The sequence below is a fragment of the Delphinus delphis genome, chromosome 2, assembly GCF_949987515.2.
Source record: "Delphinus delphis chromosome 2, mDelDel1.2, whole genome shotgun sequence".
In the NCBI taxonomy this organism is placed as follows: Eukaryota; Metazoa; Chordata; class Mammalia; order Artiodactyla; family Delphinidae; genus Delphinus; species Delphinus delphis.
Window position 1 is genome coordinate 102,840,102 of NC_082684.1, and position 22,622 is coordinate 102,862,723.

General features: G+C 45.4%; 1 protein-coding gene across 1 annotated transcript in view; it reads left to right on the plus strand.

Annotated features, from left to right (window-relative positions):
- The window catches only part of IL16 (interleukin 16), a 116,605-nt gene that overhangs the window by 59,709 nt on the left and 34,274 nt on the right, over nt 1-22,622 (plus strand). Inside the window, exons 3-6 of the mRNA XM_060005335.1 lie at nt 10,381-10,489; nt 16,041-16,183; nt 18,520-18,630; nt 22,107-22,221. Of these exons, the coding sequence (XP_059861318.1) occupies nt 10,381-10,489; nt 16,041-16,183; nt 18,520-18,630; nt 22,107-22,221 (478 nt within the window). The remainder of the gene's footprint in view (nt 1-10,380; nt 10,490-16,040; nt 16,184-18,519; nt 18,631-22,106; nt 22,222-22,622) is intronic.

The following is a 22,622-nucleotide window of genomic DNA, read 5'->3' on the forward strand; positions in this document are numbered from 1 at the left end:
ATCGCTTTAAATATATTGTGCCACTTCCTTCTGGCTTGTAGAGTTTCTGCTGAGAAATCAGCTGTTAACCTTATGGGAGTTCCCTTGTATGTTATTTGTCGTTTTTCCCTTGTTGCTTTTAATAATTTTCTTTGTCTTTAATTTTTGTCAATTTGATTACTATGTGTCTCGGTGTGTTTCTCCTTGGATTTATCCTGCCTGGGACTCTCTGTGCTTCCTGGACTTGGGTGGCAATTTCCTTTCCCATGTTAGGGAAGTTTTCGAGTATAATCTCTTCAAATATTTTCTTGGGTACTTTCTCTTTCTCTTCTCCTTCTGGGACCCCTATAATGCGAATGTTGGTGCATTTAATGTTGTCCCAGAGGTCTCTTAGGCTGTCTTCATTTCTTTTCATTCTTTTTTCTTTATTCTGTTCCATGGCAGTGAATTCCACCATTCTGTCTTCCAGGTCACTTATCCATTCTTCTGCCTCAGTTATTCTGCTATTGATTCCTTCTAGTGTATTTTTCATTTCAGTTATTGTATTGTTCATCCCTGTTGGTTTGTTTTTTAATTTTTCTAGGTGTTTGTTCTTTAATTCTTCTAGGTCTTTGTTAAACATTTCTTGCATCTTCTCAATCTCTGCCTCCATTCTTTTTCCGAGGTCCTGGATCATCTTCACTATCATTATTCTGAATTCTTTTTCTGAAAGGTGGCCTATCTCCACTTCATTTCATTGTTTTTCTGGGCTTTTATCTTGTTCCTTCATCTGGTATATAGTCCTCGGCCTTTTCATTTTGTCTATCTTTCTGTGAATGTGGTTTTCCTTCCACAGGCTGCAGAATTGTAGTTCTTGCTTCTGCTGTCTGCCTTCTGGTGGATGAGGCTATCTAAGAAACGTGTAAGCTTCCTGATGGGAGGGACTAGTGGTGGGTAGAGCTGGGTGTTGCTCTGGTGGGCAGAGCTCAGTAAAACTTTAATCTGCTTGTCTGCTGATGGGTGGGGCTGGGTTCCCCCCCGTTGGTTGTTTGGCCTGAGGCGATCCAGCACTGGGGGCCACAGGCTCTTTGGTGGGGCTAGTAGCAGACTCCAGGAGGGCTTATGCCACGGAGCACTTCCCAGAACCTCTGCTACCAGTGTCCCTGTCCCTGCGGTGAGTCACAGCCACCCCCTGCCTCCGCAGGAGACCCTCCAACACCAGCAGATAAGTCCGGTTTAGTCTTCTATGGGGTCACTTCTCCTTCCCCCGGGTCCTTATGTACACACTACTTTGTGTGTGCCCTCCCAGATTGGAGTCTCTGTTTCCCCCAGTCCTGTCGAAGTCCTGCAATCAAATCCCGTTAGCCTTCAAAGTCTGATTCTCTAGGAATTCCTCCTCCCCTTGCTGGACCCCCAAGTTGGGAAGCCTGAGGTGGGACTCAGAACCTTCACTCCAGTGGGTGGACTTCAGTCGTGTAAGTGTTCTCCAGTTTGTGAGTCACCCACCCAGCAGTTATGGGATTTGATTTTATTGTGATTGTGCCCCTCCTACCGTCTCACTGAGGCATCTCCTTTGTCTTTGGATGTGGGGTATCTCTTTTGGTGAGTTCCAGTGTCTTCTGTCAATGATTGTTCAGCAGTTAGTTGTGATTCAGGTGCTTTTGCATGAGGGAGTCCATCCTTGGCTGTTATTGGCAAAGAGAGCCCATGATTTTTTGAGGGGGCCGCTATTTTGCATGGAAACATCACTACAAAGTAGTGACATCTAAATTGATTCTTGAAGAATGAAGGGGAGCCAGCGTGGGTAACTATACAGATAGGACAGGACACATAGGGTCTACCGATAGGGCGTGTAACTAACTGGGCGCAATGGAGGCTTGAGTCAGTTTGAGTATTTTTTTTTTCTTAATTTTTAATGGAGTATAGTTGCTTTACAATGTTGTGTTAGTTTCAGGTATACAGCAAAGTGAATCTGCTATACATATACATAAATCTGCTCTCTTTTTTTTTTCTTTTAGATTCTTTTCCCATGTAGGCCATTACAGAGTATTGAGTAGAGTTCCCTGTGCTATACAGCAGGTTATTATTAGTTATCTATTTTATATATAGTAGTGTGTATATGTCAGTTCCAATCTCCCAATTTATCCCTCCCCCTTTCCTTATCCCCTGATAACCATAAGTTTGTTTTCTACATCTGTGACTCTACTTCTGTTTTGTAAATAAGTTCATTTGTATCCTTTTTTTTAGATTCCACATATAAGCAATATCATATGATATTTGTCTTTCTGTTTCTGACTTAGTTCACTCAGTATGACAATCTCTAGGTCCATCCATGTTGCTGCAAATGGCATTATTTTGCTCTTTTTTATGGCTGAGTAATATTCCATTGTATATATGTACCACATCTTCTTTATCCATTCCTCTGCTGATGTATATTTAGGTTGCTTCCATGTCCTAGCTATTGTAAATAGTGCTGCAATGAATATTGGGGTGCACGTATCTTCTTGAATTATGGTTTTCTCTGGGTACATGCCCAGGAGTGGGATTGCTGGTTCATATGGTCGTTCTATTTTTAGTTTTTTAAGGAACCTCCATAGTGTTCTCCATAGTGGCTGTACCAATTTAACATTGCTACCAACAGTGTAGGAGGGTTCCCTTTTCTCCACACCCCATCTCCAGCACTTATTGTTTGTAGATTTTTGTTTTTGTTTTTGTTTTTTGTTTTTTTGTTTTTTGCAGTACGCGGGCCTCTCACTGTTGTGTCTTCTCCCGTTGCGGAGCACAGGCTCCGGACGCGCAGGCTCAGCGGCCATGGCTCACAGGCCTAGTTGCTCCGCGGCATGTGGGATCTTCCCGGACCGGGGCACAAACCCGTGTCCCCTGCATCGGCAGGCGGACTCTCAACCACTGTGCCACCAGGGAAGCCCTGTTTGTGGATTTTTTGATGATAGCCATTCTGACTGGCGTGAGGTGATACCTCATTGTGGTTTTGATTTGCATTTCTCTAATAATTAGTGATGTTGAGCATCTTTTCATGTACGTTTTGGCCATCTGTATGTCTTCTTTGGAGAAATGTCTATTTAGATCTTCTTCCCGTTTTTTGATTGGGTTATTTTATTTATTTATTTTTTTGGTAGTGTTAGAGAAGGAGGGACCTTCAATGACATGCCAGGGAGTTTGGATTTGATCTTGAGTACGTCATAGATTTAATTAGGAAGTCTCCTGCATACCATCTGCGTTTTTGTGAAATCATGCTGTCAGCAGAGTGTAGAGGGGTTGAAGTGAGAAAAGACTGGGGTCAGGGAAATTCTTAATCAATGAATGAACGGATGAATATTCCATTTTAAGTGGTTTTATTAAGATATAACTCACACACCATACAATTCACTTATTTAAAGTATACTGTTGAGTGATTTTTAGTGTATTTACAGAGTGGTACAACCTTCACCACTATCTGATTTTAGAATGTTTTCATTACCCACAAAAGCCATGTAATACCCATTAGCAGTCATTCCTCATTACCCCCTCCCCACCACACTATTGCTCCATCCTTAATCGTCTACTAATCTACTTTCTGTATCTATAGGTTTGCCTATTCTGGACATCTACTACAAATGGTATCATACAGTGTATGGTCTTTTGTCACTGGCTTTTTTCGCTTGAGTAATGTTTTCAGGGGTCATTATGTTATATCGTATATTAGTACTTCATTCCTTTTTATTGCCAAATCATATTCCATTGTATAGATATACAATATTTTATTCACCTGTCCATCAGCAGATGGACACTTGGGTTGTTTCTGCTTTGGGGCTATAATGTATAATGCTGCTTTGAACATTTGTGGACAAGTTTTTGTGTGGATGTATATTTTCATTTCTCTTGAGTATATACCTAAGAAAGGGATTGCTGGATCATCTGGTAACTGTATATTTAACTTTTAGAAGAACTGCCAAGCTGTTTCCAAAGCATCTGCATCATTTTTTATTTCTACCAGCAATGTATGAGGGTTCTATTTTTTCCAAATCCTCCATATATTAGTGGATGTTCAGTGGGTGTGATGACAGCCATCCTAGTTGGTATAAAGTGGTATCTCATTGTGGTTTTGATTTGCATGTCCTTGACGGCTAATGATGTTGAAGCTGTTTTCATGTGTCTCTTGACTTCTTGTGTATCTTCTTTGGGAAGATATCTAATCAGATCCTTTGTCCATTTTAAAAATTGGATCATTTGTCTTTCTATAATTGAATTGTAAAAGTTCTTTATATATTCTTTTTTAAAAAATATTTTATTTATTTATTTGGTTACATTTTATTTATTTATTTGGTTGCGCCGGCTCCTTAGTTGTGGCATGTGAACTCTTAGTTGCGGCATGCATGTGGGAACTAGTTCCCTGACCAGGGATCGAACCCGTGTCCCCTGAATTGGGAGCATGGAGTCTTAACCACTGAGCCACCAGGGAAGTCCCTCTTTCTGTATTCTTGATGCAAGTCCCTTATCAGATATATGAGTTGAAAATATTTTCTTCAATTCTGTGGGTTGTCTTTTCACTGTCTTGATGGCATCCTTTAGAACACAAAAGGTTTTAATTTTGAAGAAGTCCATTTATCTGTATTTTCTTTTGTCACTCGTGCTTTTGATGTCATATCTACCAAGTCTTTCTCTAACCCAAATTCATGAATATTTAGTCCTATTTTTTTTTCTAAGAGTTTTATAGTTGTAGCTCTTACTTGTAGGGCTATGATTTATTTTGAATTAATTTTAGTGTATGGTGTGAGGAAGGGGTCCAACTTCATTCTTTGACATGTGGATATCCAGTTGTCCCAGACCATTTGTTAAAAATATTCTTAAAAATACTTTTCTTAGATGCCATAGGCCATTGTAATAGCCTAATCTAAAAGGTATACTATGAACTAGAACATAGCCAGCAAGAATGGATGTGTTGGGGCATTCTGAGAAGGTAGAATTACAAGGACTTTGTGGCTGTGGTCATGTAGGGACCACGGGAGGAGAAGCAGGACTTTTGGAGGACTCCTAGGTTTCTGGTTTCCACCCTTCCTCTCCATATCAGGAGGTATGTGGCCTCAGCATCCCACGTGACCATGTAACCATCCCAGAACCCATCTGCTGGGGCCAGTTATTTAACCTTCTGACTTAAAGGTCAAGTCTGCTGCTGCATGATCAACCCAACCACAGGAAACAAGCCTTGATCAGGAGGGCAGTTGGATTCCATTTTATGGCTCCCTTAGCAGCTATAGCATCTCAGTTCAAAGAGAAAATGGAAAGGCTTGTATGTAAGAGGAATGCAGTCACCAAGCTCCAGAAGGATCGAGCTCTGTCAGCCATGTTAAGGGTCTGGATACAAAATGAACGCTTCTAAGAGAGTAATAGAGCCTTGGAACCTTTGGAGAACAGTTTAGACTCCAGAATAATGTTGCTTGTAGAAAGCAATGCCCCAGAATTCTGCATCTTCATTCCAGGTTTATTCCTTGGTTACATGCGGATCATGGGTTTTTTCCATTGCTTGGGGTTGGTTGTTAAGTCCTAGCAGTTACGGGACTGGTCCTTACTTTGGGAGGGCTCTCCGGACAGTCTACCTCATTCCCCACTCAGGCACCAGTGGGACCGATACATGTAGAGACCGCCACCCAGGTAATGATGGGGCACACCACCCACAGAACTGCTGCTCTGGGTTGCAGTCTCTGAGGAGAACAAGGGGAGATGTGTCTGGAAATGACTTTGCCAGCCTCTGACCTCAGGGACCAATCCTTGGCCTGAAGAGCAGCCCCACCTTGGGAGCAAGAATAGAAGAGTTCTGTTCTGTGGGCTGGTGGGGGAGCTGTTCTGTGCAAATGTTCGTAGGGGCTCCTACAGAGACTCCTTTGTTGAGAAACCACTCCACCCAGGACATCCTTGCCAGACGGAGAGGGGCCAGGGAACCAAGGGAGGATGTTATGTCCTTGTGAATGATCTTCTGACATGTGATCATTTCAGAGAGGACAGTAACCCTTTTGCTCTTTAAACATAATCATCAGTTACATTCAAAAGTATAGAGCCGAAAGTGGTTATAGAAGTTGTTTCGTCCACCCCTTCACCTTACAAAAGAGGATACCAAGACCAAACAATCAACTGACCAGTCCAGGGTCATAAGAGGCTTAATGCTGCTGGCCTCATGACCCTTTATCTGCTTATCCCACTGTGCATATCTCGTGGAGAAGAATTATGCTCAGGGTTTTATGATTAAAAAGAATGAATAGGGCTTCCCTGGTGGCGCAGTGGTTGAGAGTCCGCCTGCCAATGCAGGGGACACAGGTTCGTGCCCCGGTCCGGGAAGATCCCACATGCCGTGGTGTGGCTGGGCCCGTGAGCCATGGCCACTGAGCCTGCACGTCTGGAGCCTGTGCTCCGCAACGGGAGAGGCCACAGCAGTGAGAGGCCTGCGTACCACACACAAAAAAAAAGAATGAATAATACCTTGAGATGATCTCAGAGTCTGGAAGAGCACTGGATCCTTGTTGATGTCCAGGAAATAGAAGGTCCATAGAACTTGTGCATTGCCTCTATTTTTGGAGCTTTTAGGGGCCATATAGTTTTTTACATATATGTCTGATAGAAAATTGCTACTTAGATCTCATCTTCTGTTTATGGTAGTACATTTCCATTCTTCCCTGTAGTAGCTGTCCAGTGAACAGATTCATACCACAGCCGTGTCAAAGTGAAGCACCTCCACTTTTCACAGCTCTCCAAGAGCTTGACGGTAGCCTGCTTAGATGCAACTCATTGAAACCATCAGCCAGTTCAGAGACTGGCTACATGGCAGAGGTTACATGTCTCATGTCTGAGACAGCTTTGGCTGGAGGACATAGAGTTGTGAAGTAGAAGGACTCGTCCATAAACTTTGTGCAGGCAGCAGAGGATCTATGGTCGGCATGTTCACAGTGAGATTACTGTTCCTGGAGCCATGGCCAGAAAAGGCTGAGCCGCTGAAATGTAGAGAACAGGGTGGCCGAGTGGTTGATCTGGCTGGTTCAATTTCTTTTGGATAAGGTCTAAAGTCTTTTTTTTTTTTTTTTTTTTTGTGGTACGCGGGCCTCTCACTGTTGTGGCCTCTCGCGTTGTGGAGCACAGGCTCTGGACGTGCAGGCTCAGCAGCCATGGCTCACGGGCCCAGCCGCTCCACGGCATGTGGGATCCTCCCGGACCGGGGCACGAACCCATGTCCCCTGCATCGGCAGGCGGACTCTCAACCACTGCGCCACCAGGGAAGCCCAGGGAAGCCCTCTAAAGTCTTTTAAGATTCCCTGTTCTGAATGTGGCGTTAACCATTTCCAGGTAATCTGGACCAAAAAAAAAAAAAAGACTCCACTTCTATGATTCTTCTGCCATCAATTGGCTTTATATGTCAAGCAATTTCGAAATCATCTTTTGGACAGGGAGCTTTATAAAGAGGATTAAAAGAAAGAAATTTAACAATAAATATACTTTGTCGTAAGTCTTCTAATGTGACAATTGAAATAAATGTAAAATTAATCACTTGTTTCTGGTCTGAAGTAATCCATGCTCATTATAGAATATATGAAAAATACAGAAAGTTGTAAAAGAGAAAATAAGTAGCTATAATCCCATCACCCAAACACAATCCTGCTAATTCATGAGAGCAGGACCTTGTCTTTCTCGAGTACCGCCATTTCCTCATCCTTGGAATAGTGCCTCATACGTAGTAAATGCTTAGTAAAATATGGTGAATGAAAGAGTGTTACTATTTTGGTGTATTTATTTACAGTCCTTTTTCTAGGCCTGTTTTACATGATTGTAGTCAGACTCTATTCAGATCATAATATCTTTTTTTTCTAACTTACCATGAGAATACAAGTATATCTATATCCCAAAAGCTCTTTACAAACATTATTTTAGAAGATACTTAGTATTCTATGTTTTGTGTTTACCTCATTTACTTATTTATTTTCATCTTACTAGATATTTGGGGGGAAATACATTTCAATTGTACTTTGCAAATAAGGCTTCACTTCAAACAAGTAGACATCCTGGCTGTTTTATCAGTGAATCCAAAAGAGATACTGAAATAACATGTTATTATTTACTTTCATAGTCCCACTGGAGAACATGAAGAGGTGGGAATAATGCCAGAGGGCAGTCTTGATGTTAGAATTAGGACATGACCTCGAGAAACTATCGGAGCTAAGAAATATCTTTTGACTACCATGTCGTATGAAACAGCTAATTCAAAGAACCAGCCATTTTGCTAAGTCCTAGAAATATGGAGTCTCAAGAATTCAACTGAACTAAACCACCTTCCATATAATCCCTGTTCTCTCCTTTAAAACATTTCCTGGGCTCCCCTGGTTAGAGAAGATAATTTTGTTCAGGTTAATATAGCGCCATCTGCTGGTGAAAAGGAAAATGAATGTCTAGGAAGATGAGTTCTCTGATTTTAACATTGATGTGTACAAGAAATAAAAGGGAATTGATATGTGGTTTCTTGCAGGATCCCCTTGTGTCAGAACTGGATACAGTTTTAAAAAGAAAAAAAGGCTGTGAGTGGACTTCTGGCTCCAGACGGTTACAGAGTACACTTTATTAACTCCCCCACCTCTTAGAAATTTCTATCAAAAAAAAACAAAACAAAAAAAAAACCTACCAATAGGGAGAAAAGCATGTCAGAACAGGAAGCCACGGAAAGGGGCCAACCACATTCTGGAACCCATGAGAACTTTCTGCATGACATAGTGCAGGTGAGACTGGATTGAGGGAAGGGCTTGTTAGCCTGCCGTTGACCACACGGGAGGGAAAGGCCTGGGGAATGAGTGGGACAGGGGCCAGCAGACCCCTCAACCCCAATACCTACCAGCTCACAATGCCGGGGGCTGGAGGGGAGGATGGGTTACTTGGTGCACTAGTGAGAGGCAGCAGTAGATCCTCCCTCCTTCCACTCTGGGAAATGTACCAGGTGCTGGAAGTCGGCAGGCACTTGGCACACGAAATTAACCGGCACTGCCAAGGCTGGCTTTGAACAAGACGGACCTGTCAGAAGAGGGTGGCAGGTACCCCTAGCAAACCTCTACGCTAAAACACTAAATCCCGGGTAGCATTTGAGCCAATTAGAGTTTCTAGATAGGATAACCAATACCCCTAAACTCTATACTCAGCAAATCATTCAAGTGTGATGACCACAGGAAGACATTCTCAGACATGCAAATATTCAGAGAGCTTTCCATCTGCACAACTTTCCTGAGAACACACACACACATACACACACTCTCTCTTTCTCTCCTAAGGATTATGGTCGTGAGGAATAAAACCAACGTAACTCAAGAATTAAGTCAAGATTATTGTGGCTAATAAAGTTATGCAATAAAAAAAGATACAAAAAGTAGTTCTGGGAAGAGAAGTAAAATAATTAATACCATTATCCTGTTAACCTCTAGCCTTCTGTCCGTCTGTCCTCTGTTTCTAAAATACCAGGGTGAGGAGAGGGAAGTGCGTGAAAGTTGTTTCAGATTCTCATCTTACCTGAGGAAGGGTCATATGTTTTCTATTTCATCACTGACCCTGATAGAGAGATGAGTTCAAGTATGTGATTTAATACATACTGCTTATAGACTCAGTACAATGAGTTCCCAAATTATTAGTATAAAAAAGAAGCAGGGAAAATTGGATCAATATGGCAAGGTAGAAAAAGAATAACAGAATGATAACCAAATTTAACTTAAGAATATTGATTTTTCAAGTCCTAAATGAAATTTTCACGGAGAGAAATCAGCAGTATAAGAAAATTGTAATACACTCAAGAATGCATGGATGGTTCAATGTTAAGAAATCTCTTTATATAATATTCTTTGAATGACGGTTTCTAAGTGCCTATTATGTGCCAGAACGATGGAATTTACTTGATCATCTTCTCTAACACATTCCTCCCAGCCTCCCATTCACGTCAGTCTCTAGTTCTTTTCTTGGTAGCACTTATTATTCTCTGTCATTATCTTTCACCTTTATCTGTTTGCTTGTTTGCTCTCGGCCTTCCGTCACGAAAATGCCTTTTCTCAGTGCCCTTCTCTGTCTTGCTCACAGCTAAATCCCTAATGCCTAACAAAGAACCTGACATGTAACAGCTGACATAATCATTCAACATTTATTGCATTAGTTCAACATTTATGCAATCTCTATTCATTCTTTATTATAATTTGTATTCTTTGTCACATAAAGATATTATATTTTCATATTCTTTATTAACTGAATTAATATATCTATGAGTTAATGGATGACAGTAATTCCAAATCCCTGCTCTCATAGAGCCTGTAATTTAGGGAGGAGACAATCTGACAAGTACTTCCATGGTCAGTGTCGAAATCTCAGTTTTTCTGTTCTAACTAAGTTGCTGAATAAAAGATGGAAATTGTTTTGCAGGAAGCTTCTACACCTTCCTCTCGAGAAAAGTCTGGAAAACTGGATGCACAAAGTAGTAACTTCCTGTTTCCCAAAGCCTGTCACCAAAGGACACGCAGCAACTCAACCAGTAAGTGTGTTATTGAACCATCTTTAGGAGCAGGGCTTAGATGTTGTTGAATATCGAGAACATCAGTGATGTTGGAGATTTGGAGGAGGGTGGGTCTCTGCTTGTCTAGATGGACTAGCCCAAGATAGTGGTCTGCTTGCCCCTCTGAGAGCACCCTTCACTGCGTGTGCATGTCCTGGCCAGCTAGAGCACCTCTGCCCTTGCTGACAGAGCTCTCTGTGGTTTAGTCAACTTCTCTTCTAGATGGACTTCAAGTGCCAAGTTGCGAAGACGTGACACAGAAGATAAAAGACGAGGGCTTTACACCTGCTCTGTCTTCTAAGATGCTCCTTGGTCTTAGGAAGGCCACTGTCTCTCTCAGGGCCTCTGTCACCTCATCTGGTATAGGATGGAAGCTGGGGCTGGAAGATGTCGTGATTCTCGGTTGTCGCAAAGAGAACGGTGCTAATGCAAAGTCAGGAAAATGTGAAGAATGCAGAAAAGCACAAAGAAATTAAAACAATGCCAAATCCTAATTAGAGGCAATCTATGTTAACATTGTCAATTATTTCCCTCCTATGCCTATATATGCCTATAGAAAACGCACACACACACACACACACACACACACACACACCCTTGACCTCACGTCATTGGGAATTCTTTGGTAAACACTATTTTTAGTGGATATATAGTGTTTCATTATGTACATAATCTGGTTAGCTTGCTCCCTATTATTAGATAGGTAAGTTATTCTCAGCTTTTTGCTAACATAATCAACATTGCTGAGGTTGTCCATGAAATTTTGTTCGAGTTTACAGTGATTTTCTCAGGTGAAATATACAAGGACTGATGTGTGGTTAGGAGCTCACACTTGGCAGCCAAGGCACTTGGATTTAGATCCTGCTTCCAGAAATAATTATCTCTGTGACCTTGGGCACATCCCTTAAACGCTCTAAGCCTCGTGTGATTCTGTTGTAGGATGGACCATCATTATAGTAATCATTTCCTATTTTTGGACTACTAGTTGCCCTTTTTCATCACTTTTTTTCCTTTAACATAATATCCTAGAAATGGAGTTTCAAAAGGTAAATATACCTTAGATTTTTACCTGGGCTTCCAAATTTCCAGAGCTAATACTCTAATACATGTATACAAATACCAATTTCTTCAATCATAGCCCACACTGGATGATAATTTTAAAAATATTTGCCGTGCAGGTTTCTCTCTAGTTCCCTCTTCCCCTTACCCATTGTCTGCTTTTTTGGTGGGGTGAGGGGGGGCTTGTTTTGCACCCAGGAGCAGCTTCACAATTTGTGGGGATCATTGTAAGATGAAAATGTGGGACTCCTGTTCAAATATTATGAAGAATTTCAAAATGGCGACAGCAGAGCATTAAACCAAGCTGAATACCTTCTAGGTCTGGGGCTCTGTGTGAATTCACAGGTCGCGTGCCCGTGAAGCAGCCCTGCTTGCAGCCCAGCCACTGACGCTTCCAGATGGCGTCATCCGGGTGCCCCGGCCCTCTGGTTTCTCGTTGAGTTCAGTCGATCAACGGGAGACTGGAGGGTGGGAGGGAGAACCGCTGGGGTGTTTCTCTGCTCCCTCTGCCTTGGTGGCTCTGACAGTGCCCTGGTCCCAGCACTCCCTGGCCTGGTGATGCTGTTTCCTCTCTGTGCCCCTTCAGGTCTGGGATGGTAACAGCTTCCAGCTCTTGACAATTCCTAGGTACCTCCTAGGTACCTCAAGAGGCCTTGTGGTTTTCTTAAGCCCCATCTACGCTTTGTCAATGGCCCCTTTATTCACTTTCTCAAAGTCCTACCTGAGTGTGCCTTTTGCTTTTGTCAAACCCTGACCGGTTCATGCGCCTATGAAATCAGTGGAAAGAACACCTCTCTACACGGGTGCAGTTCAACGTTCCTTCATTTGTTTATTTCCCTTCTTTTGAGTGCGCCTATTTTTCTACGGGGAGGATCATTATTTTATCTCTAATTTATGAAAAGTCTCTTGATAAAATTAATATTGGGCTGCTGTATTTGCTGAACATACTTTCCTCAGTTGGTTATTTTTCTTTTAACGTAATTTTTTAGCATTAAGATGTTCTCATCTTTATCTAATCAAATTCATCAAATTTTCCTGTCTAACGTTAAAAGTGTCTTCCACATCCAGAGAACTATTAAATGTTTGGCTGTGTTTTCTTCTAGTTTTTTCTCATGTATACTTATTTAATTATTACACTCTGACACCTTTAAGTTGCTTCCAGCTTATCGACATTTACAAAATAATTATAGATACATGCTGTACACATTTCTTTTATCATATTTGGTTACATATTTAGGAGCGAATCATTGAGGTTCTATAATATGAAGATTATTAAGTATAATCTTATTAAGTATAATATGAAGATTATTAAGTATACACCACCTAAATTATTTCTACGTAGTGTTGTTTTTTCTAGTTTTTTAAATGATTTGCCTTTTTTTTCCCAACTTACTCTATCTGTAATTTATTTTTGGTGTTTGCTATGAAGCAAGAATCTAGATAGATTTTTTTTCTAAGTGGCTGATTGCAGCATTACTCATTGGTAGTTTCTGCCCATCCTTTTATTTTACACTTTTTGTTTATTTTGTTTATCTCTTGCAAATGATATGCACTTAGATCTCGAAAGCAAATCTGGCAATCTTTTTAAAGAGAGAAGCTTAAGCCATTGACATTAGTATTATAATTAATATTTGCTTTTACTCATGTTCTTTTTCATATTTATTTACTTATTTATTTGGTTGCACTGGGTCTTAAGTGGCAGCATGTGAACTCTTAGTTGCAGCACGCATGTGGGATCTAGTTCCCTGACCAGGGATCGAACCTGGGCTCCCTGCATTGGGAGCATGGAGTCCTATCCACTGCGCCATCAGGGAAGTCCCTCATGTTCTTTTTATACTTTCTGTTTTTATGATTACTTGTCATTTGTTTTCTGCCTCTTGCTCTGTGTGTGTGTGTGTGTGTGTGTGTGTGTGTGTGTGTGCGCGCGTGTGTTTAGTTTTTGCAGTGATCTGTAAGGTTTATTTAATTTTTCTCACCACTTCCAGTTTCCTTTAAGTTTAATCAATTAGGTTTAATTAATTAATAATACTTGAGACTATATTTTCCAAATTGTCCCCCTAATGGAAGATGGTGTTATTTACCTCTAGTCCCATTCCCATTTATTTTTCCATTTCATAATTCAATGTAAACTTAAATTAGAAACTCACGTTATTATTATATAATCTTCAAAATATATAGTCAAAATTTATTTTGATTTTTGCATTAGATTTTATAACCACACTTTCAGTGAACTCACTCAGTGCTACATGTTAACTGATTTCAACTTCCCCCACTCAAGGTGATAACTTTGATGTATTTCCTTGCTGTTGGAGCACATCCAGTAATTTTTTGAAAGAGTAGGTGAGGGCTCAGACCAGTTAGTGCTTTCGAGAGACTGCTCGTCCTGACTCTGGGCCTATGTCCTTGCTGATTGGAACTCATAGTGGGAGCAGGAACCACAGAAAGCCCGAGTTTTTTTTTTTTTTTTTTGTCTGGATCAGTGAGGTTAGAAGCGGAGTTAGCCTGGCCTGTTCCCCCTGTGCTTGTCCATGGCTCTAGATGCTTCTGTCCTGTGGACCGATCCCAGTTGGCCACGTGTTTGCTTGTCCTTATTCCCTCTGAACCCAAACGGTACACCACTGCCCTTCTTCAGACGGCAGTCACCTTGCACTGCTGTGGGCAGAGAGAATGGGAGACTCGTTTTGGTTTCCTAACGATGAAGTAAGGAGCTCAACTCCCTCAAGGTTCCTCAAAAGCTGGACGCATCGCCTGGGGAGCCTGATAAACACACAGAACCCCCGCCCCCACCCCCACCTCCGCCCCAGACCCCATCCATGCAGACATGGATTCAATAGGTCTGGGTGGGGCGTTGAAATTTGCCCCACTTACGATACACACCCAGGTAAACATGATGCACAGACAGATTTAGGACCATCTGTAGCCCCTCCTCCCAACCCCGCTCCAGGATTCCTGGTCCCCTCTTTCTGGGGCGTGGTTTTCTGAACCTCCTGGCTTCCTCTCTCTCCTGGCCGCTCTGGGGTCAGAGGGTCTCTGTGAGTTAGGGAGAACTAGCTCCTTGTGTGGAGACGGCTGCTGGGAGCAGCTGTCCTGGCAGGGAAACATTGCCCCAGCCACCTGGAGTGCCAGTGGACCAGGACATCTGCTTTCTCCCCCAGGCCTTTGTCCCTTCTTCCTCTTCCCTTAGGGATCTCACATCTCCAGGAATGCCCATTCTGTCCCGTGTTCTCAGCCCACCCTGGGCAGTGGCTTCCTTTCTTCAGCCTAAGTCTTTACCATCCTAAGCATGAAAGCAAACCAAAAGCTCTGCTCCCACGTCCCTTCTTCGCTCTGAACCACCACCCATCTCGTGTCTTTCTCTTGGGAGATTTCCCACCAAAGCCTTGTCCACTCACTTGAGTGGAGGGACACTGGGAAAATCGGCCCCTCTCTGCGTGCTTGCTGCCCAGTGCCGTGGCCACTGTTCACATCTCGAGCACTTGGAGTGTGGCTCGTCCAAATGCTCAGAGTGCAAAAGATGCGCCCAACTCAAAGACTAAGCACAAAACCAAAACAAGGATGCAAAATACCTCATTAATAGCTTTATGTATTATATGTTAAAATGGCAGGGTTTAGGTCTATGGGACTAAATACAATACACGATTAATATTAACCTCACTTTTTCTTTTGACTTGTTTTTAATGTGGCTCCTAGAAAATTTCAGATTACATATGTGACTTGTATTATATTTCAATTGAGAAGCACTGATCTAGACAGTGAGGGGCCATAGCAGAGAATCTCTGCAGCTTTTTCCAGCTGGAAGAGGTAGAGTTCCCGGCTGGGTGAAAGGAAGTCTGGGGTTCCCCCAAAAGAAAAAGAAGATGATGGCTTTGCATTTTCTTAGATCCCCAAAGAGTCAAGAGTTGACCCTGCCTGCCTGTGTTAGGGGTGTGTATGTGCCTGTGTGTGAATGTGCGTGTGCGTGTGTGTAAGAAGCAGTCAGGTGCTGTCGGGACGTTGGATGTTGCCATGGCAGATCCCACAGGCTCCTGCCCGGTCTGTCCTCTGGCTCTACATGTCTGGGGGCATTCCTCCTCTCCCTCCTCTCCCTCCTCTCCCTCCTCTCCCTCCTGGGTCGAGACTGAAAACCCCCTGGCAGCAGGCACTGGAGTTGACAGAGCATGGCGGTATCCTGAGAGCTCAGCATGCTGCTTGACACGTAGGAGGTGTCTTGCCAACTGTCTCGAGTTGAGCTGAGGCGAGATGGAAGTGACAGTCCCACCTGCACCCTGCGGTGCAGACAGCATGAATGGAGCTAATGCTGCCTACGTCTTCATTGGCCCCCACTCTGCATCCTGCACCCAGCACTGGGTGCTCCTCATGGCCGCTGGCTCATGAGGGCTGGCCGTTGGCCGGGGCTGACGTTGTTCTCCCTTGAGCTTTGCTTTCTGACAGCACAAATGATCTCTTCCATTTTTTTCCTCTCCTGGGTTAGGTGTTAATCCCTACTGCACAGGAGAGATTGATTTTCCAATGACCAAGAAATCGGCGGCTTCCACAGACAGGCAGCCTTATTCCCTCTGTAGCAACAGGAAGTCTCTCTCTCAACAACTGGACTGTGCAGCGGGAAAGGCTGTGGTAAGAACGAAGGCAGGGGACCCTGGAGAGCAGGGAGAGAGGGGAGGGGTCCAGACTCAGCGGCGGCTGAAGAGACCTTCCCAGTGGTTTGACGTCCACAGAATTACAGAGGGGAGGGGCTGGCTTCGTGAGTGTGGGCACCTCCAGGCAAAGAACCACATTAGGAATGGTCACCTGTGAGTGCCAGGCACTTGTGACCGCGGCTGCTTTGATGCTATGAGGAGCTAATGTGCAGAGAGCATTCCACCCATGCAGACCCTGAACGGGCACTTTATGTGGGTCCCTTTATTTCATCTGCACAGCGACCCTAGGAGGTGGGCGAGGGAAGTGAGGACAAGTTAAGGGAGGCATGTGAATTCACATTGCTAATAAGAGTCTGCGCTGGGACTCGAAGTCAGAGCTTCAGGGTTCCAGAACCTGTGCTTTTAGCCCCTGTGATATAGTGACTTGCTTTACACATTTTGCCTCTACAGTAAGTCCCCTACACACGAACGAGTTCTGTTCCGAGAGCGTGTTCGTAAATCCAATTTGTTCGTAAGTCCAAGAGTTAGCCTAGGTCCCCAACTAACACAGTCGGCTCTCTAGTACTGCACTGGAATAGGTTTATAATACTTTTCACACAAATGATACATAAAAAAAAAAAACACAAAAAACAAAGGAAACATTTTTAATCTTACTGTACTGTACCTTGAAAAGTACAGTAGCACAGTACAACAGCTGGCATCCAGGGGCTGGCATCGAGTGAACAGGCAAGAAGAGTTACTGACTGGAGGAGGGAGAGGAGGTGGGAGATGCTAGAGCTGAAGGATCGTCAGCAACAGGAGACGGAGGGCGAGCTGCGACGTCACTCACGCCTGACGTGGATGGCCCACACATTTGCATCTTGGAAAGTTTGCAACTTGAAAGTTCGTATGTAGGGGACTTACCGTAATTCCTGAGCTTAGAAAGGAGGGTAACGTCAGCCCCATTGTACAGCGAGGAAGCAGAGGCTTGGCAAGGGGAGTAGCGGTCTGAATTCACACATCTTGAAAACCTAAGCGTCCAGCATTGGAACCAAGCCCTCACCAGTCCGTGCCCTTCCCACTATGGGGCACGAGGTTGCAGTCTGGGAGCCAAGCAGGTGTGAAGCACAGGGTCCCCTCACTTGTCACCCCAGCCAGCCTGTTGTGTCCCTGAGCCCCAGCCGAGGCACAAGGCACCCGCAGTGCCTCCTGCTGCCACCTGTGAGCATACAGCGCCCTCCGTCTGCAGCACCCTGTCCCCTTCCCTCACCTCTAGCCTGCAAACCCTACCCCATCCTTCAAAACCCTTCCTAGCACTACTTCCGCTGTGAGCTCTCCTGAGTCCTCCAAGTGCTTGACCCTTATATGTTTCCTGACGCCCATCGTAACGTGTCTGGGCTTCTCTTACAGACTCACCCAACGTGCCTTGTTGGTGTCATTACTTATGTTAGGGTCTTAGCCCCCCTGTAGGGTCCATAGTCAAGTGATGTTTGATGTTTGATTCTCCCCACATGGTACACGTCAGATGCTTGAAGATTTCATTTCTCTCTTCCATTCCCTTCCCTGAGCTATTATGCTTTTCGCTTACCAGCAGGAATCATCGGTGTTCCAGTGTTAGAAAAAGACAGCTTCCGAAGTGACAGGCGACTTTACAGATAAGGAACCCGAGGCACAGAGGGGTCAAGTCAGTTCCCCAAGGTCACCAGCTGATAGTTGGAGAGCCAGGCAGCCGGGCTCCCAAGTCTGAGACCTAACCACCATGCTCCTTTGCCCCTCCCCGCGGCACTTCCTGTGGGGCGCAGGGCGTGTGTCTGTTTGGCACCCCTGCTCCTATGCAAGTGGGTAATCCCCTGTCTGCCTCCCCCTGGAATTTACATTCTGAGTTTTCACATCTTTGGGTTCCTGACCCTTTGCCCACCACCCTGTGCCTGGCACTAAATGGGGTCTCCGTAAATGTGGCTTGGATTTTGTTGAGGGTGTCCTTGGCCGTTGGCTTCCCAACCTGGGCTAGGGACTCCGGTTATGGGACTCATTGTCCTGGGGCAGCGTGGTCTGTGTCGTGACCCAGGACCCACTCCCGTGACAAGCCTTAGTGAGTCTCTGGCTGCAGGTCTACAGGGAGATCAGGCTCCTGGGGCCACCAAAACAGCCCCCCTCCACCAGACGCCCACCCACACCCCATTCACCATGCTCTGGCTGCTATGCTGTGGACCCTCAGGAGAGAGGGGATCGGGGTCCTCTCTTCGGCTGGGCCTTCCCTGTCCCCGTTCCCAGCAAGGTGTGTGCTGCCGTCCTGTTGACTCATCCTCTCCCCACCCTGGTCCCTCGTTCCAGGGTCCGTCAAGGCCAATACGGTCGCTCAGCACAGCTCAGCTCATGCAGCCCTTGGGGGGCCTCCAGGCATCCGTCATCTCCAACATCGTGCTGATGAAGGGCCAGGCCAAGGTGAGCAAGGACTGTGGCCAGCAGAAGTTACTGGGTCGACACGGGTTCCTGAGGAGCTGTCATGTCACGGGAAGGGTGGAGAGATGGACTGGTGGTTCTGGCTCAGAACATGAGTGTTCGGATGCTCTCATGCCGGCACAGGGAGGGGCAGTCAGGGCTGCTCTGCACTGTGCGGGTCACAGGAAGACAAATGTTGCCCAGTTTTTCCCTGGCGTAGTACTTTCCAGAAGTTAGTTTTACCTGATGATTGAATTCAAAACATCATCATAGTCAGTTCAGGCTGCTATAGCAAAAATACCATAGACTGGGCGGCTTAAACAGCAGGTATTTATCTCTCACGGTTCTGGAGGCTGGGAGTCCAAGTTGAAGGTGCCGGCAGATGCCACATATGTTGAGGACTCCTCTCCTGATTGACGGATGCCTCGTTCTCTCTGTGTCCACACATGGTGGAAGGAGCAAGGGAGTTCTCTGGGGTCTCTTTTATGAGAGCACTAATCCCATTCATGAGGGATCCACCATTTTTCCTTTGTTTTTTTGGACCAAGGCAGTATTTTTCTTTAGAATAAATATATTTTGTAAACAAAGCAAGTACATATATAAACAAATTAGCCTTTATTTTCTTTTGTTTTTGCCTTTATTTTATTTTACTTATTTTTTATTGAAGTATAGTTGATGTACAATATTATATAAGTTTCAGGTGTACAACATAGTGATTCACAATTTTGAAAGGTTATATTCCATTTATAGTTATTGTAAAATATTGGCTATATTCCCTGTGCTGTACAATATTTCCTTGTAGCTTATTTATTTTATACATAGTAGTTTGTACCTCTTCATCTTCTATCCCTACCTGCCCCTGCCCACTTCAGGAGTACTCCCCTTTTATGGCCTAGTTACTTCCCAAAGGCTCCCCCTAACATATTAATTTGGGATAGAGGCATAAACATTCAGTCCGTGTGTCTTCCCCAAATTCAGATATTCAGACAGATTTTTGCCTCACAATTGAGAAATATCTAAAGGGGGGCACAAAAGCAGTGGTAATTGTGGGACATCCCAAATGCTCCTTGGCATTGCTTCCAGAACATGCCATCCCATACATGGAGTTGACGTGGGCACTGAAGAACTTCTGAAATAGACATGGCAGCTGCTGCAAAGTTCTCAAGCCAGCCCAGGGAACCAAGATGCTTAAATGATGGAAGGGTAGGTTTCTACCCACCTCATATGATTTTGGTGTGTGGTGTGAGGGAAGATCTGTTCACCGATATGGTCTTCCTGCAGGAGGGCCCCATATGTCTGGAGTCCTTCCCTCCACCCCCATCCATCCTGTCTCCTGGGAGCTCAGCAGAGATAAATGAGGAGAAACAAGTGGGAAGTACTGAGATGATTGTTCCTCTAATCACAAGGGGGTCACTCTCGCCAGTGCTGATTTTCTCCAGACAGCCCCTCTTTCTGATTTCTAAATCACAATGCTTGTCCCCCCTTGAATTTAGGTCGAAGCACTTTTAACATGGTTGACTTTTAGACGGTTTGCAATGCTCAAAAGGAGGCAGAATGGAAAAAAGCACCAACACCCGTGCAAAGATGATCAATAGGGGTGTCAGTCATCTCGGTGTGCATAGACTGTACAGTCAGTAAATAGATGTCGTGGGCAGATGTGTCCCTGGGTGGATTGAATTGCCCTCGTTGGAGAGCCCTAAGGTGTTTGGTGTCGGAAGCCTGGAGTACAGAGCAGGGGCGATGGGTTAGAAATACGGTGGGTCTCCCACTGTCCTCCTGATACACCTCCACACCGAAGACCTCATCATTAACGGATAAGTAGAAGGAGGAAGAAGCAGAGCTAGAAGGTTCAACCAGTGCCTGAGGTAGCCAAAAACGATAAAACCAGCGACCAAAACCCAGGCATTGTGCTAAGGGCTTTGCAAGGGTCATTCCTTTAATTCTCACAAAACCCTATTATTATCTCCTGTTAATAGGTGAGGAGACTGGGGATCTGGGACTTACAGGACTGGCCCAAGGTCACTTGGTTAGTGAGCAGTTGACTCAAGACTTTCTGAGCCCTGGATCTTGTTCTTAACCACTACAGCATCCGGCCTCCCCAGGGTGGGTGAAAGTTTGGGTCTAGAGCAATTATTTCAGCCAGGAAGAAGTTGGGAGCGCATACAGGGAGCCCGAAGCTGCCCTACCTCTCATTTTCCTAGCCCCATGCTACTCCTGGACACCGTTGCTCTTTCCCGTCCTGGAACACCCACACCTTCACCAGAAGCTCACACCAGCGCTTTGTCCACACAGCTTTCCTGTCTGGCCCCTGCTCGCCAGGCTCCCTTAGGGTCTTGAAGGTGGCTGCCTGGCCTGCCACCTCTGTGGTGCTGGGGCGATGCACACACTCGGCTCCGAGCAGCTGCTGGCCTCGGAGAAATTGCCCAGGAGCAGTGATGCTGTTACTTGGCAGCCATCGCTTGGAGGGGTCTTCCTGGGAGCCAAGTTGCTTGCTGCTTCCTGGCACGCTTGCAAGCTGAATCCAAAGGCCAGGCCTCCAGCTGGCTTTCGTGCCTTCTGTCTATAACATATGTTTCCCGAGCACCTGCGTCCAGAGAGCAGACACTGACAAATAAGGTGCGTTTCCCACCTCCGGGGAGCTCACAGTCTCCAGAGGAATCCATTGCGACCCAAGCTAAGCCTTCTTGAGAAGAAGGTGCTCTCAGTCATCAACCGAATAAAGCAGGCTGTGCGTGCCCCTCCTTCGCTGCTCTCTGGGCCTGCCTAGGTGGTTGTCCTGACTCATTGCAGGTCTACAGGCCAAGCTGGACCCGCCCGCCTTTCTCTTCCCGCCGTCTGTCGACCTCACGTCTTTCTCTTGCTTCCCCGGCCTCTGGCCTCCTCTCTGCTGCCACCTGGCAGCTCCTGACCTCATGGCACTGCAGGGGCAGGAGGGAGAGCACAGGACTGTAGTAAATTCCCTGAGAAGGGGAGGGGTGGGAGGTAGAACAGAAGGGGAGTGAACAGCTTTTGGTAGGAGAAGAGATGCTTCCTCCACTGTCAGCTGCTGCTTTTACGATTACTGGTGTTGGTGTGTTAGTTGTGGCTGCTGGATGTCTTAGTTAATATTCAAACACAGCGCTATGAGTTGGGCGATGTCAGCATCATTTTCCAAGGGGGTAAACTGAAGCTCAGAGACAGGAAGTGATCCGCCCAGAATTGCTAGTCAGAGGGGCAGAGCCAGGGTACTTGCTAGTCTCCATTCAGACGCCCCCTGTGTGGGGAACATCAGACTCGTGAGAAAGCCCCAGACACGACACAGCCCAGCGTGGCCTTGAACTTACCACTTTTCCCATTCCTCTGTTAGGTCCTCTAAGACCAAGGGCACCCCGCTCCTCCCTGAGTCCTCTGTTCAGGGCTGGGGCGGGGCCTCAGGACAAGGCAGCCCAGTGAATGGCATGGAACATTCCGAAATCTGACCTTCTCCTCTTCTTTCCCAGGGCCTGGGCTTCAGCATCGTTGGAGGAAAGGACAGCATTTATGGCCCCATTGGAATTTACGTTAAAACCATCTTTGCGGGGGGAGCCGCGGCCGCCGATGGAAGGCTACAGGAAGGTAGATTTCCCGGCCTTCACTAGGTGATGTTGGTGGAATCAAAAGCAGAATCACTAGGCTACCAGTAGAAGCTACTGGGAAAGTGAAATGTGTCTTGAGCCTTCAGAATCCAGCTTGCGTGGATTCGGGGGTCTGCGGGCCCCGATGGCTCCGTCAGGCCTGGCACATTGGCTGGGTGTGTTTGCACACTCAGTCTCGGTCCTGTTACTGGCCTGGGGCAGAAGAGCCCTTCCATCCCTCTTGCGCGTTTGCTTGTCAAGGCCCCTCTGCGTTGCTGGCAGCCAGGGACATCCCCTTTCTTTCGTTTTCTCTGCCCTCCTCTGCCCACAGGCACGGGGAACCAGGCCCAGGGCTTCCAGTGAGTCCTCTGTGAGCCTGCCCCGTGCTGGCCTCTAGGAATA